The sequence below is a fragment of the Mastomys coucha genome, unplaced genomic scaffold (assembly GCF_008632895.1).
Source record: "Mastomys coucha isolate ucsf_1 unplaced genomic scaffold, UCSF_Mcou_1 pScaffold13, whole genome shotgun sequence".
Lineage (NCBI taxonomy): Eukaryota > Metazoa > Chordata > Mammalia > Rodentia > Muridae > Mastomys > Mastomys coucha.
Window position 1 is genome coordinate 16,392,923 of NW_022196895.1, and position 14,714 is coordinate 16,407,636.

Sequence of the window (14,714 nt, forward strand, 5' to 3'; positions counted from 1 at the left end):
AAAAAAAAAAAAAAAGCTCATATTTTGGAGCATTTTCTGTCTTGAGATTTTTTCTGATTAGAGATAATGTATCCATGCTCTTAAGTAGCCAGATTCATTCACTTCCACTTGTGACCCCTCTGTCCAGGTGAGGCTGTGTGCCCTTAAAAGCTCTACTCTAATCCAGCGTTCTCTGCTGACACTTGTTACCTCTCTGTCCAGGTAAGGCCATGTGCCCTTAAAAGCTCTACTCTAATCCAGCGTTCTCTGCTGACACTTGTTACCTCTCTGTCCAGGTAAGGCCATGTGCCCTTAAAAGCTCTACTTTAATCCAGCGTTCTCTGCTGACACTTGTTACCTCTCTGTCCAGCTGAGTCGACGTGGTCGTGATCACACCAGTGCTGGGATGCATAGTAAATAACGTGGGTGGAGCAGGTGACTGCTGCAGGATGGAGTACCTCAGCCGAGTGTGCATTGTGTCCGGCTCATCCTGGTCTGTTGCACAGACCTCCCCGACGTGAGAACCTGCAGAGGGAAAGCTCCTGCTCAGTGTCCAAACCCTCACGTGCTCTACGTCTCTTAGTGCACTCTTTTCGGCGACTTTGGAATTCTTCTGGAGCACTTTCTGACAGAGTAGGATCACAGCCTTTATAATTTAATAGATGCCTACATAAAATAACACCTCTTTTTAAATCCACTCATATTGTAATATTTTGGAAATCTGGTGACCACCCCTATTTTCACCGTATTTTCATGTGGGCTTCTATAAATGATGACGATACCCCTCTGTGAACTCTGCACTTCTACACTGAGATTTTTTTTTTCTGATTGTTTTTGAGCTCTTTTTCCATTTGCAAGTCTGTGCTTATATACACAATTTGAGGCAGTTCTTTCCAAACATCAATTGGTTGTTGTGACTCTTGATCATGCTCAGAATGCTCTTACCCATTCACTCATCACTAGAGTGCAAAGCTTCTTCACCTAAAACCATTTCATTTACCTCTGATAGACATGTAAAATAACTTATTTGGAGGGTACCACAATGCATGCAGTTTTTTTGGTGTTCTTGTCTACAGATAAGCCATTGACTAGATGAGAAACTAAGAAACCACAGTTTGTCAAACCAAGAAACCAGTGAAAGACAGAAGAAAATGTCCTGTGCTTGCCACCACTCAAGGCTGCTTTCCTGTGGCCACAGAGAAGCTCAGTTTATGAATCAAAGCCCATTCAAGCCGCCCTGTATCAACGGTGCGGTTACTTACCAATGGAACTGCTTTCCAAAACTGTGAAGCTGTACACTTCCTGTGTAAAGATTGGGTAATTATCATTCTCATCTTCTACTACAATGAGGAGCGGCAGTGGGTACTCTGGCGTATAACCATCTGGAGTTGTTGCAAATGCTGTCAGCTGTGAACAGAGTAAAATCAAGAAAAAAAATCAGTAAAAATAACCATGTTTTGTTTTTGTGGTGCTGGAGATAAAATTCAGTTTCTCACATGGGTCAAGCATGCTCTCTTCACTGAGCTATAAACTCTCTGACAAACAAATGTATGGCCAAATATTTTCTCCCTTAGAAAAATAAAACAGAAAAAAATCATAAAGTCAAAAATAACCTAGGAAAGTTTATTTATTCCTTTTAATTTGTTGGGGCAAAGGAGTAAATGATATAGTGGCTAAAGTTAATAACTGCTATGCGGCCTAATTTTATATCAACTTGACAAGGACTAGCTAGAGTCCTCTGAAAGCAGAGAAACACAGTTGAAAAAAGTGCCTGCATAAGACTGGGCTGTAAACAAGCCTGTAGGGCATTTCCTTAATAATGATTGATGGGGAGGTCCTCCTAGCCCATTGTAAATGGAACAATCCCTGGGCTGGTGATCCTGAGTTTTATAAGAAAAAAGCAGGCTGAGTAAGCCAGGCTGGACAAGCCATGATGAACAAGCTATGATGAGCAGGCCAGCAGGCATCACCCTTCCATGGCTTCTGCATCACCTCCTGCCTACAAGTTCCTAGCCTGTTTCGAGTTCCTGACCTAATTTCTTTCAATGATGAACAGTGATGTGGAACATAACCCAAATAAGCCCTTTCCTCCTGGGTTTTCTTTTAATACAACCCCTGATTTTTAGACCTTACCTCAAAGGACGCATATTGCTCACGATCTACACGACCAGTGCAATACAGTTTTCCAGTATCTCTTTCCACGTAAAATAAGTTTAGAGGTTCTTTATCAACTCCTGGACCTCTGATGGAATAGTATATGGTGTAGTTTTGAGCTGTGTCAGATTGGATCTAGACAGTAGATAGTATAAGCATAAGACATATGTTTATTTCAGTAGAATTTGTATGTGTATTTTTATTCAATCACCTGTCAGTTACTAAAATAAACAATTATCCCCTGCTATGTTCAGTTTTCAGAAAAATGCAGCAATATAATAAGGAATTACAATGAAAAATTTTCAGAAACAAAATCCCATAGCAGTAAATCAAAAAATACTTTATAGATTAAACACTGTATACATGAACCAAACACTTGGAAATTCTCTGTATTGAAAACTATAGTAAGATGATATTGAATGATTATCTGTTGCCCCTCAATATAAGGCCTGCTGTTTTATTGCATTTGGTCGAGTATTTTAAAGGCTGGTTTTCACCAAGGGTGGTGGCATCTGCCCGTAGTCCCAGCACTGGGAAAGAGAGATGGAAAACTAGGAGGTAAGGCCAGCTTGAGGCTATGGGACAAGACCTTGTCTATGTGGATAAGCCAAGCTCTGAAAGAAAAACACCACATTTTCTCCCATTCAGGAATCAAGAGTGTATAGACAGGTATAAAACCATTTCTATATGGCGTGAAAGCAGAATGGGGAGTGAAGGAGGCGAAGAGGCTGGTGGGAGGAAGAAGGGAGTAGGTGAGAGTGAATTTGGTCAAAATACATAATATACTTGAAAGTAGCTATCTTTGTAACAGTATATAAAATGAACAACACCGATACTGCTCTAGAAAACTAGATGAGTTTTATAGTTCTCATGGATTACATTTGCATGACTAAAGCTGCAAAATGTGTGCAGAGCTATTAGGAAATATTTACACGCATATGTTGAAGTATGATACCTAAACCTTCCATTCCTACATTTACATAACTATTTTATTTAGTTTCATGTTTTTAATTAGTAAGGACTCATTCAAAATCTTAAGCATAACACGCAGGCATTCTATCACTGAGACACATTTCTAGCCCTCACATGATTATTTTATAAATAGCTATTGATTATTTTTGAAAATGAAAATGACAGGCTTCCATAGCCAAAGTAAACTATACCTGTTGAAGGAAAAGTGGGAAGGGGCCCAATGAATTCTCTAGCATGGAACAAGGGATAGGAGCCCATCTTCTCTTGGCACGGCTGAGAACCTTCTCTGTGTGCAGTCTTTTATTTAGTACCTTGATTTAGAAGACAAAAAAGATAAGCCTTAACTGTTAAAGTACATTGACTACTTCATCCCCAGACATTCAAACTGATACATCTGTCTCCTCTCATAAGGATTGGCCAGGGACATGTAAACCCATGGTAGTACTTCAAAACCAAACTAAACTTCAATACTGCAGAAATAATAACACTACTGACAAGAAGTAAGACTAGTTATTGTGATGCCAGCCATCGTCTTGAGAAAATAACTTGGTGAAATACGGAAGAGAGAGACAGATGGGCCAGAAGAGTAGATGTCACACTGAAAAGCAAATGTTTGTTGCCATGTTGCCATGCAAGAGCACAGGAGAAGATGTAATGAGAATGGCTTGGATGGCTTTGCTTCCAGATTTACCAAAAGCACACTCCACTCACCAGCCACTAGCCAGAGCCCGGGGACCAAGAGAGATCTGTCAGAACGAAGAGAGAAATATGGTGACAGCACTCAGACCACTTCAGTGAAGAACAGCCAGGGACTAAGAGAGGTTTTTGGGTTTCTTTGTTTTGTTTTGTTTTGTTTTGTTTTTGATCCTTGGTGTCAGAATTAACAAGCACACACAGAGGTCGAAACCTTGACATTGTTATCTGTCTTCTAAGACTATGAGCCATGCTAATGACCAAGGGTTGACAAGGAGTTGAATGTGAGGTAAGGAAGGAAGCTGCAGCTGTGTCCAGGTAGCCGAGTCTCCAGACACTGTTGAAGCCGCAGTTAGACTGCTCCCAATCCATTGGAAACTAAGGCAACCGGGCATTCTCCTTTGCAAGTCCCCTAACAAAGGGTCTGCATCCCCCAAGGTTTGATATCATCATTTTATCACATGCACTGTGGCTTTGTGTCCCCATACACACCCCCACCACACCCCTGTTCCTTTGGTGGGCTTTTCTAGAGGACCACGGGGAAAAAAAGCCTATAAAAGTGAGATTTGTCCATCCTAACTTGATGTCAAAAAAGAATCACCTTTTCCCCATAATAATGATACCCACCTCATGAATATTCATAAAACTTTTCTATAAGATCCACAACACAGAACTCACTGGCTGATCACTGCCATGAAGCAACACAATTGAATCTCTGAAGTGTGTCTTTTCTTGGCTTGGCTTGGGTAAATGAATGTCTGTTTAAACTATCTATGTCGTTGGCCCCCAACTCCTTTTGGGGGCTTTTTAAGGGGTAGCATTTCCAAACTTGTTTTTGGCAGCACATCCCCAAAATCAAAGTGTTTCTCTGTGTCCTGTCTCCTGCTCTCACTTGAAGCTCATCACAAAGGAAAGGGATGACAACTTGTCATGACGTGTTTCACAACCAAGCCTCCTTCAGTAAAGCACGGTTGACCCTGGCTCTCCCTCCTCTCCTAACCAAACCATCCCAGGTCATCTCTGGTTCTACATCATCCTTGTCAGTGTCAGTTAGACCTAAAGAAATACCCACTGCACTTCGCACATATCACCTCACTTACCTCTGCTGGGCCCTCTAAATGGACAGATATCTCCCTTTCTTCTTGGCTGTCAGTGTTGAAAAGCCATATAGTGAAGCTCCTTTGCCCCGAGGACAAGACAACAGAATTGGTTGTGTACACAGAACCATCTTCTAAGACTTGGAAGTCAGGATCACTCAGATGAATTATATTTGCCGACTTAAGGCAGTCCATCAGGTTCACTGCAGAAAACACACACAGCAGTCAATGTAGCCACCCAGAGTTCAAAACTTACTTACAGTATGTACGTGCAAGAGATCAAAACACTTAAATCACACAGTGGAATACGTAGTATTTTTAAATCATATATGAAATTATATGGTTAAGGTCCTCCCAAAATACACATATTGCTTCTGACACTTTGTTTTATGTGTGTTTAAAGAGATAAGTGTCCTGAAATAAAGGCCTGTGAACTCCAGTATTTGAACTTTCCACACAATGGATTTTATTTCTTATCTAAAACTAGCTATAACACAACACACTACTTGAATTAAAGTCAACAGTTACTAAATCAAAATACTACTGAAATCTACACCAAATATTAAACAATTAACACATTTCCACATTTAGTTGATTTTTTTTTCCTTCTACAACTAAATCACATAAGGAATTGATGGGTCAGGATTGAAGCATACACTTATTTTAGTAGTTAAAATAAAGAATTGATTTATAAAAAGAAGTATATGGAGCTTAAGATATATCTCAGGGTAGATTCATTGCTCAACAATGTAGTGCTCTGGGTTTGATGCCCAGCACACCTAAAAAAAAAAAAAGAAGTGGAAGTAAAATTCAGTAAGATATCAAAATGTTTAGTGATAAAAATCCAAGAATACCTTCAAACTCAAAGAAGTAATTTCAATATTATTCCTCAAATGCTTGGAAGCATATTTAGCATATACAATATCATCCATGGAATATAAATATCAAAATTATATTATTTGAACTTCATATTTTGATCTTCTTTGGGTAATCATATTTTTCAATAAATAATTATTTCATTGGTATGATATAACATGTGTTAAAATGACTGCACTGTTCACTTTTAGCTATTAACCACAAGATCCTCATGGTCCTACAAGTCACAGGGACTTTTAAGGGAGCATACCACATCAGAGTTTATCACACACTGTAGCCGCTCTTTACCTCTGCCAACAAGTTTCTCAGCAGGTAGTTCAGAGGGGACCTGGAGGATGACTTCTTTACAGGCATCACAGGCAAGTGAAAGGATCTAAAACAAACAAGTAAGTGTCATACACTTACAAGATCTTTCTATGGTATGTAGAGATTACCTGAGTATCAATTACACAGTAATATCCATTTAATTGCATAAAAGAAACAATTACTTAAGCATATACATACATTTATTTATTTAATATTTATTAAATTCAAAATTTATTTAGTTTAAGTTAACAAAATAAAATAAGAAATGGGTACTAGAGTAAGAAATCTGAAATACAGGAAGGAGATGAGTAAAAGGCTAAGCGCTCCCCACGGCTCCCTTCTTTCCAATGCACTTCATACTCAGGGAACCACATTCCTTCCTAGGACTGTTTTTATGTTATTCTGTAAAGTAAATTTACTAGTAACTTCACTGACTGGGAGGGCCGAGTGAAGATCCAGCAGCAACGTGTGTGAGACAGTCCCAAACACAGACATGAAAGAGAAATAAAAAATTTGACCAAACCATCAAACTTTTTCCATAAATGTTCAACATCCCAGGAGCTACAGACACAAAGCAATTGCCTGCTAAACCAAACCCCAGTGCCTCTGCTGAGGGCTACTGTGGCTGCTATGGGAAGGCTGGGCAGAATCTAGATCTGAGTCTACACAACATGGGACCTTATTCTGAGGACGCATCTCCTCACGGATGGTTAAGGCCATTTTAGAAAACACTTTACTTCCAATGTTTTAAACAGTCTAGTGATCTACAATGAGCCAATTCCAATTGATTTTGCATTTATAGGCTTAAATTTAATTCTGTTGTGAATTTTTTCTGTGGATGTTTCTGAAAGACACTCCATTTTCTTCAGGTTACCAAAGTCCTTGGCCAAAAGCAAGGAATCCAGTCAGCGGATATGCTGCTAAGCATGAAATCCTTTACCATAAGCTAAAATCGGCTAGATTTGGATGAACATTTCACTTCCAAACTATCTGAAAGCACCTGTAATTACCCAATTTAAACTAGATATAAGGGATCCAAAAAAAAATAGAGATTATGTTTTATTTGCAAAATTGAAATAGATCGGTGCCCCCCCCCAACAAAGACTTTTAAATTGAAAGTTTAAAAAAAGAGAATTTTCACAGGCTTTGTAGCCAAGAATATAGGAGCACAGCCAGATGTTTTGAGGACTGAGGCTCAGGGTGACTGACAAAGTCCATCTACTCATTCACTCAACCAACACTTATTCATTCAACCAACACTCAGGGATAAGGAGGTGCTAAGCTCAGTCATCGACTCCAGCAGTGAGCAAAGCAAGGACCTTGCCCTGAGTGGATCACATTGCATGGCACTAATGAAGATAGACGAGTGCACAAATGTCACATCCTACCAAGGACTGGCCAAGACAGATAACAGTTATAAGAGAAAAAGAGCAGAGAAAGATGGGAGAGAAGGCTGGAGCCTCTGTGAACTGAGGGAGCAACCCAGCTGCACATAAGGAACTGTCTAGAACATCAACTGTTTTGTTCAGAATGCAAAGGAAAGCACCAATGAGAGGCATAAAGCTGCAGACTGGTTTTATCTGGCGTTCACGAGCAGTCAGTCAGCTGGTTGCATAGCAACAAGACTGCAGACACAAATGGAAGTCGGGGTAACTACTGCAATCGCATAGCACTATTCTAAGGTAGGGACATGGTACTTACACGGAAGTTCTTAGTGGTAGAGGTGAATGGCCCAGTTAAGACGATTGCATTTGGAAACAGGGTTCCCGACACCCATTTATTCAGATATTAAATGAATTTAATTAAATATCTACTCTTTAGTAGACCCTAGTAGTAAACATAATCTGCATAAGAATTCAACCCCTGGATAAGACATAGTTGTAAACTCAGTAGGGTATGGAAATGCCACAGCAGGGATGTTCAGGACATAGGAGAGCAGGAGGAGCCAGCCTCACCTAGGAACTAAATGAGGTCAACTGAGGGGTGGCCATGAGTCAGTCATGATAGGAGAAGGCAGGGTTGAAACTGCAAAAGTACAGAATGACAGATGACAGAGAACTAAATAGAAATCTATAGTGTAGTGGTTCTCCACCTGTGGGTCATGACCCATTTGGGGATCAAATGACCTTTTCACAGAGAAAGCCTAAGGCCAGCTGAAACACAGATATTACGATTCATAAGAGGTGCAAAATTAGTTATAAAGTAGCAATGACTGGGGATCACCACAACATGAGGAACTGTTCTAAAGGGCCTCGAGACAGTACTAGGAAGATTGACAACCAGTGCTCTAGTGGCTCATGTGTGCAATCTAAGGGGAAAAAAAAATTAAAGTGATTCTGAAACGTAAGCGCAGCGCAACTTCTGAAGAGTGTCAACAACCCATGTGGGTTCTTCCCCTTACCCATTATAAGGAGCTGCTATGGTTTACAAATAAAGTGGGACCCCAAAGGTATGCTTTCTGGGTGCTAAATCTAATTAATCATTGGGAGGTAACTGTGTTGTGTGAGCTTAACCTAACGAATGGCTATTAATGAATGCTTCATTTGATGACATTGTTAGGAGGCAGTGGAAAGTTTGTGTTGGCTCCTGAATCCCACAAGGAGGTCACTGGAGGTGAGTCCTGTCTCGTCTTCTTTCTGTTACTCCCTTTTGCTTAAGGTCTTCCCTGACATAAATAGCTTTCCTCCACTGTAACCTCTAGCCACGATGTTTCTGCTTATCTTGCATGAGCCTAAAAACAATGGTGTCATGAACTAAAACTTTTAAAATGGTGAGGCAGCCAGAATATATCTTCTTTCCTTTACCATCTTTTTCTTGGGTCTATCTCAGAACAATGAAGAAAACTGACCAGTACAGAAAGCAAAGACTTGTGTCAAGTAAATAAATTACCTAAGCAGGTTTATATCGGAGAGTGATAAGTCTGAACATTGTGGAGAAATAGATCGGGAGAAAAACTTTCATTTTAATGAAGACCTGTAAGAGAACTTAGAGAATGTTGTGAGAAAAGTAACCAGCTATGATGACTAACATGATTTTGAGACATCCTACAGCATTAAAGAACTAAGGAAAAGACCAAAGAATTGAAGGGCAGGGTCTGCATATAAAACTGGAACATAGGAAGTAGGAAAGAAGAACCCAGAAATACCTTCTGACCTGCCAAGAGTGGCTCTGGTTTCTTGGCTTCAACAAAGATTGAGTGAAGTGAAAACATGGGACACACCTGCAGTGTACAGGAAGCTGCTGTCCATTACATTCAGTATGAGGGAGAGCCACAGCCGATCTGGCCTTTGTATGGCTTTAGGATCCACACTCAAATCCATGGTTTGGGTCAGAAGTCTCTTGGGTATTATAAGGACAATGCCACAGGGAAAGCATCAGAAACAACCCCATGGTCATGGTTACTTTTTAGTGGATTTAATGGAAAAGCACCTCTGTGTGTCTATGAGAATCTTTCTGAAAGATTTAAATGAAGAGAGAAAACCTGCCCTGAATGTGGGTGGCATCATCCCATGGGCAAGGATTCAGGACTGAGTGAGAAGGAGAAAACAACTGGGTGCCAGCATCCATGCTCTCTGCCTCCTGTCTGTGGATACAATGGGACCAGACACCTCACGAGCTGTGAGGTCCCACCAAGAGTGATCATAGCCTCAAACTGTAGCCAAAATAAACCCTCACTTCTTCTTGGGTATTTGTTCACAGCAACAAGAAAAATAGATGATCTCATCACTGAACCTGGAAGTATAATAGGTTTTCCAAGGTCACCAAGGTCACCATTGCTGCCTCATGTCACATTGAAGAACTCTTAGACAGGACTGAGGGCTTGCAAAAAGGGGAAAATTTCTCTATTTGCATTTGCCTTGTCTTTACCTACAAAACTCAAACAAACCAAACAATAAATTACCATGAGAGCAGCAACTGCTAAATACAGTTAATCACTACTCTGTGTCCATAGTAAAACCAGTACCATACTATAAAAGAAGCCATTATCTAAGGCAACGACATGTGTGGAAATGCCAGGGAATAAACGTAGTAGAACCCTAAAAGGCCACATGCCAGCACCAGGTCATCTGCTTCCTGACTGTCGGCACCAAACGCCTTGCTGTCCTCCCATGATGTCCCACTGAAGACTTGCCTACTTCAGAAAAACCTAAACACAAAACACATAGGTGGATGTACACAGAGAGAAAGGCAGATCCAGTCTGCAGTAGGGAAAATGGGCAACATACATACATTAATCCTAAATCAAATTACAACTTTATGATCCCTATAAAAATCTCAACAGAGTGTTTCCTGGCATTAAATGAGCCGATTCAAGGGTTATAGGAAAATTATGAAAAAGAAGAGCAACAAAGGGATATGCAAATGTTAAAAGAGCATATGAAGCTCTACTAAATAAAAGCAAGGCTTTGTATCAGTCTATGGGTAGAAAGTATTAGTGACATGATTTATAAAGACAAACACCATGCCTGCCTGCACCTCATCTATTTATAGCCACAGAGGACATACACAACTTTTGTCACTAACAATTTGTGAGAGTTTTCTATTTGTCACACTCTTGCCTATACTGCATATTGTTAAAAAACCATTAAATGTGAAATATTGCTTTTAATTCACTTTTTATTTTTATATTTTAAAGATTTTTCTATTTCTAGAATGTGTGTTGTCTTCATTCATTCTAGAAGAAGTTGAAATCCAGGTCATAGACAGGCTTTCTTAACTGAAAATCTATAGGAATTCATCACGTTTTACTATAACCCACATGGCGTCATCATGCACTTTGATTTACACAACAAATAAATAATAATAAATAAATAAGTATATAAATAAATAAAAAGTTCATCTACTTGGAGTTTTCTGTGGTGCACTGCAAAATGTATGGGTTCAACTTTATCTTTTCCTAAACTTCTGATTAGTTCGAGTAGCCTCAAAGTCAATCTCGATAATTCTTACACTGATCCTTAAAGATGTGAAATAGGAGTTCTCAACCTTCCTAATGCTGTGACCCTTTAATCCAGTTAGTCACGTCATGATGATCCCAAACCACAAAAGTGTTTTAGTCGCTACTTCGTAACTGTAATTGTGCTGCTGTTTTATCATAATATAATACAATCATAACATAAATATCTGTGTTTTCTGATGGTCTTGGGCAACACTTGTGAAAAAGGTCATTCAAGCCCAAAAGGGTCACAGCCCACAGGTTGAGAAGCACTGCTGTAACATGACATCAAACATAAAACAACTTCCTGTCTAGCCTTATGCAACCTGTTTGGAAAGAATCACATCTCCAGAATCACAGTCATTGGCTTTGTATTCGTCATCTCCAATTCAGGTTCTCCCATCCGTAAATATGCCTGCTCATACACATGTGAATGGCATACGGCCAAGTTTACCCACTGTGACATTATTATTGAGAGCAAAAGCCAGTAACAAAAGAGATAGATACCAGTAAACAGGCCCATGGAAAATCTCCAAAGATGAACTTATAGAAACAATAAAGGATTCAGGGGAGTAACGAGGAGAAAAAAAGTCTAGACTTTTCTGTGCGGATCGAGGAACATAGAAGTTCTATATATTGAAATCTCCGACACCAGAAGGAAAACAATATTTGGAAACATAATAAATGGTATACTACGTAGAGATATACAGGCTTGTTTACAGGTGATGTCTGAAAGAGCACTATTAATTTAGGACGATGTGATATTTGAAAACATACAGTAGAAAAAAATGTCCTTGAAGAGTAGAATATACATTCTGAAAAACAAGACCTAGAACAAGGCTCCACAGAAAATTAGCATTTATAAGTGAGAAAAACAGTGGCCATGCAGACAGAAGTGATAAGAGAAGGCAGTGGCCAGGGTGTGGAGCATAGGAAGAGGAGGGTAGGCTGCCTAACAAGAATAATTTCCATCGTGTAAGACACCGTACACTTAAGACCCTGTCAAAAGGGACGGTCTCGTACCCAGTTTAAGTCATACACAGAAGAAAATAAAAATAGCAGGGTAGGAGATGAAGAAACCAGGTAATGAGTCAGATTGTGAGGGCCAGGAAGGTTTTCTAAGGTGTTCATTTCCAGAATGAAGAGTGAATCACGGGTTAGAATTCTGTGTAGAGTAACACGCATCTCTTGAACTTGTCAAGGGAGCTCTTGGAAGGCTGAAGAGAAGAAAGCGCCTTCTGGCTTTCAGGAAGAAAGCTTAGGTGTGCTCCAGACACCGTGGGGTGGGGCAGTACTAGGAAGTGGAGAGAAACTGACTGGTGGAATGTCAGAGAGATTACCTGAGTGTATGAGAAAGAGGGGACACACAGGGAGCCGCACCCCTGAGAAACTTCTTCAGTAGACATGGTGCTTAGTTACTCTAGGCCTTTCTCACGCTCACCTGAGGCTGAGGTTCAGAACAAACTCATGGGGCTCACGTTACACTTTCCTGCTTGCAAGCAAAATAAGGGGAGTAGCCGGAACACCCCCATCCCCATTCCTAGACTCGAGAAACAAGGGCTCTACTTATTCACCCACAGCATGTTTCTCTTAAAGGCTCTTGGGTTTGTACAGGGCAGCGCTCTATCAGGAAAACCAAGCATATCCTTTTCTTTCAAAGAATAAGGCCCTGTGATATAAAGGGAAGTAGCATTGTCCCTCATTAGGTATCAACCAAAGGTCACTCTGTCATCAGCAGAATATTTTGTGACGATTATTTGCCCTAGGCTCAGTTTCTTTAGCCATAAAATCCTGACTGCAAGGCACTGGTCCCAACCTGTGTTTATGAATAGCCTCTGGGAATTCTGATCGAAAGTTTAGACCATTCCTTCCTTGGGACTTCCAGTAAACCAATGACATTTTCAGTAATTAGAAATGCAGGAATTCCTTGTGAACAGAGAAATGGAAGATGCCAGGATCCTTGGAACCCCTCACTTCCACGCACTTGGGTTCCCTGGGTTCCTCCAGGCTTCCTCCAAAGCCAGCTTGAACCACTGCTGCAGGCTAAGGGCGAAAGGACAATATCAAATTGCACCTATTTTGCACCTACATAGTGAACTTTTTCCTTGTACAAGGGACCCTGATAAAACTATAATCTTGGGGCATTCTTTTCCCACACTCCCCAACGGTCTAGTTGCTCCCAGGGGCGAATTCTTGAGTAGTCTGGTTCCCTAGGGAGATCCAATCCTGTCCTCAATAAAACCATAAATTTTGACTCACACCTCTGAGAGAGCTGAAAGTCCTGGCTGTTGAACTTCTTAAAGCAAGAAAGAATCTGAGCAGGAGTTGAGAAGAAAAATCCAAACTCCTTCTAGGACAAGATCTCAGGGCTTGGATGTTCATTTCCCAGAGATTTAGGGGATCGGTGATCACCTCGTGTCCACCCATCTAATTCCGGAAGAAAGTCCAGACACTTTCCTTCATTCCAACGCAATTCTAGAATCCCATCCCAAGAAAGGAACCCTCAAAAGCAACAAGTCTTTTTTTTTTTTTTCCTTGACCCCCAAGGACACCACACTGGCCTTTGGTGTCCTTTGCCAGACAGCTGCCTTCACTCCCGGAGGCCTGCACCCAGGGCTCCGGTGACCGTGCTCCAGGCCCTGGCACAGCCCTGGCGCACCCCGTTCTGCCCAGAGAACCCCCAGGCCAAGGTTTTGGCTGGGCGTCCGCGATCCGCCCCCGTCTCCATCCGCGCGCTTGCCTATTACAGCTCGCAGCCACACTCCCTCCCCTGCGGGACCTTGGTGTACCGGTCGCTCTGCTTCCTGCCACCCTCCCTCGCCGCTAACAACTGCTGCAGTTTAAGGTGTCCTGAAGCCGGGTGACCCCACCTGGCCCAGCCGCCCCAGCCACATGTCCCTCTCCCCGTCTCTGAGATGGTCCCGGGAGCTCACCGCGAGGGTCAACAGGTGTCCCAGGCCGAAAGCAGGGTTCCCGGAGCGCATAGATCCCGCAGCCGCCATGGCCAGCTCAAGGGACAGGTCACCGCCCCGCACCCGCTGCGCAGAGGTGGAGCGCGCACAGGCGCTTTTCTCGCGCTTGTCTGATGCTCCCGCCTCGGTCCCCAGGGGCTTTTCCTCTGGCCGAGGGTGGAGCTGCGGGCAAGTCCAAAAGACTCCAATAGGCCACTCCTTGTTATTTTTCTTGAGTCTTCATGACTTTAAGAACTAAACCGGTGGGAACTCCCTCTGACCGCCACCCTTTCACCTGTGCTAGGTATTTCTCACCAGCAGACGCCACCTATATGTCCCTTGTCACCCCCCACCCCCAGCCCCGCCCCGGATGGCGGTCTAGCAGGACTAACAGCTGGACCTGCCCAGCAGAAGCCCTGACTGTACTAAGATTCACAGGGGAGCTCTGGCCCTGGCCCCGCCCAGAGCACTGCCCACTGCTGGCGGAGTTACCTAGGGGGTAACTCCCAAACCCACAACTGCCCTGGATCAACTGGCTGAGTTACAGCTGCCTGAAGCTAACCTGATAAGTTGTGGACTCAAGGGACATTCTATTGTGTAAATCAAAGTCCCACGGACATGTAAATAAGATTCTAACCGGAGTTCCATCCTAAAAGGTCTCAAGGTTCAGAAAATAGATTGACAGTGACACTGGTTTTATAATTTAGGGAGAAAAGGCAAGAAAGGAAGATGGAGAGGAAAACAGGAAGG

General features: G+C 41.9%; 1 protein-coding gene across 2 annotated transcripts in view; it reads right to left on the minus strand.

Annotated features, from left to right (window-relative positions):
• The window catches only part of Dsc2 (desmocollin 2), a 30,885-nt gene extending 16,582 nt beyond the window's left edge, over positions 1 to 14,303 (minus strand). For both annotated transcript variants that reach the window (XM_031365046.1, XM_031365048.1), the window contains exons 1-7: positions 13,947 to 14,303; positions 6,060 to 6,144; positions 4,899 to 5,098; positions 3,297 to 3,416; positions 2,113 to 2,268; positions 1,242 to 1,386; positions 338 to 504 (exon numbers count right to left, since the gene is read on the minus strand). In XM_031365046.1, the coding sequence (XP_031220906.1) occupies positions 338 to 504; positions 1,242 to 1,386; positions 2,113 to 2,268; positions 3,297 to 3,416; positions 4,899 to 5,098; positions 6,060 to 6,144; positions 13,947 to 14,015 (942 nt within the window). In that variant the 5' untranslated portion in view covers positions 14,016 to 14,303. The remainder of the gene's footprint in view (positions 1 to 337; positions 505 to 1,241; positions 1,387 to 2,112; positions 2,269 to 3,296; positions 3,417 to 4,898; positions 5,099 to 6,059; positions 6,145 to 13,946) is intronic.
• Between the last annotated feature and the right edge of the window lie 411 nt (positions 14,304 to 14,714).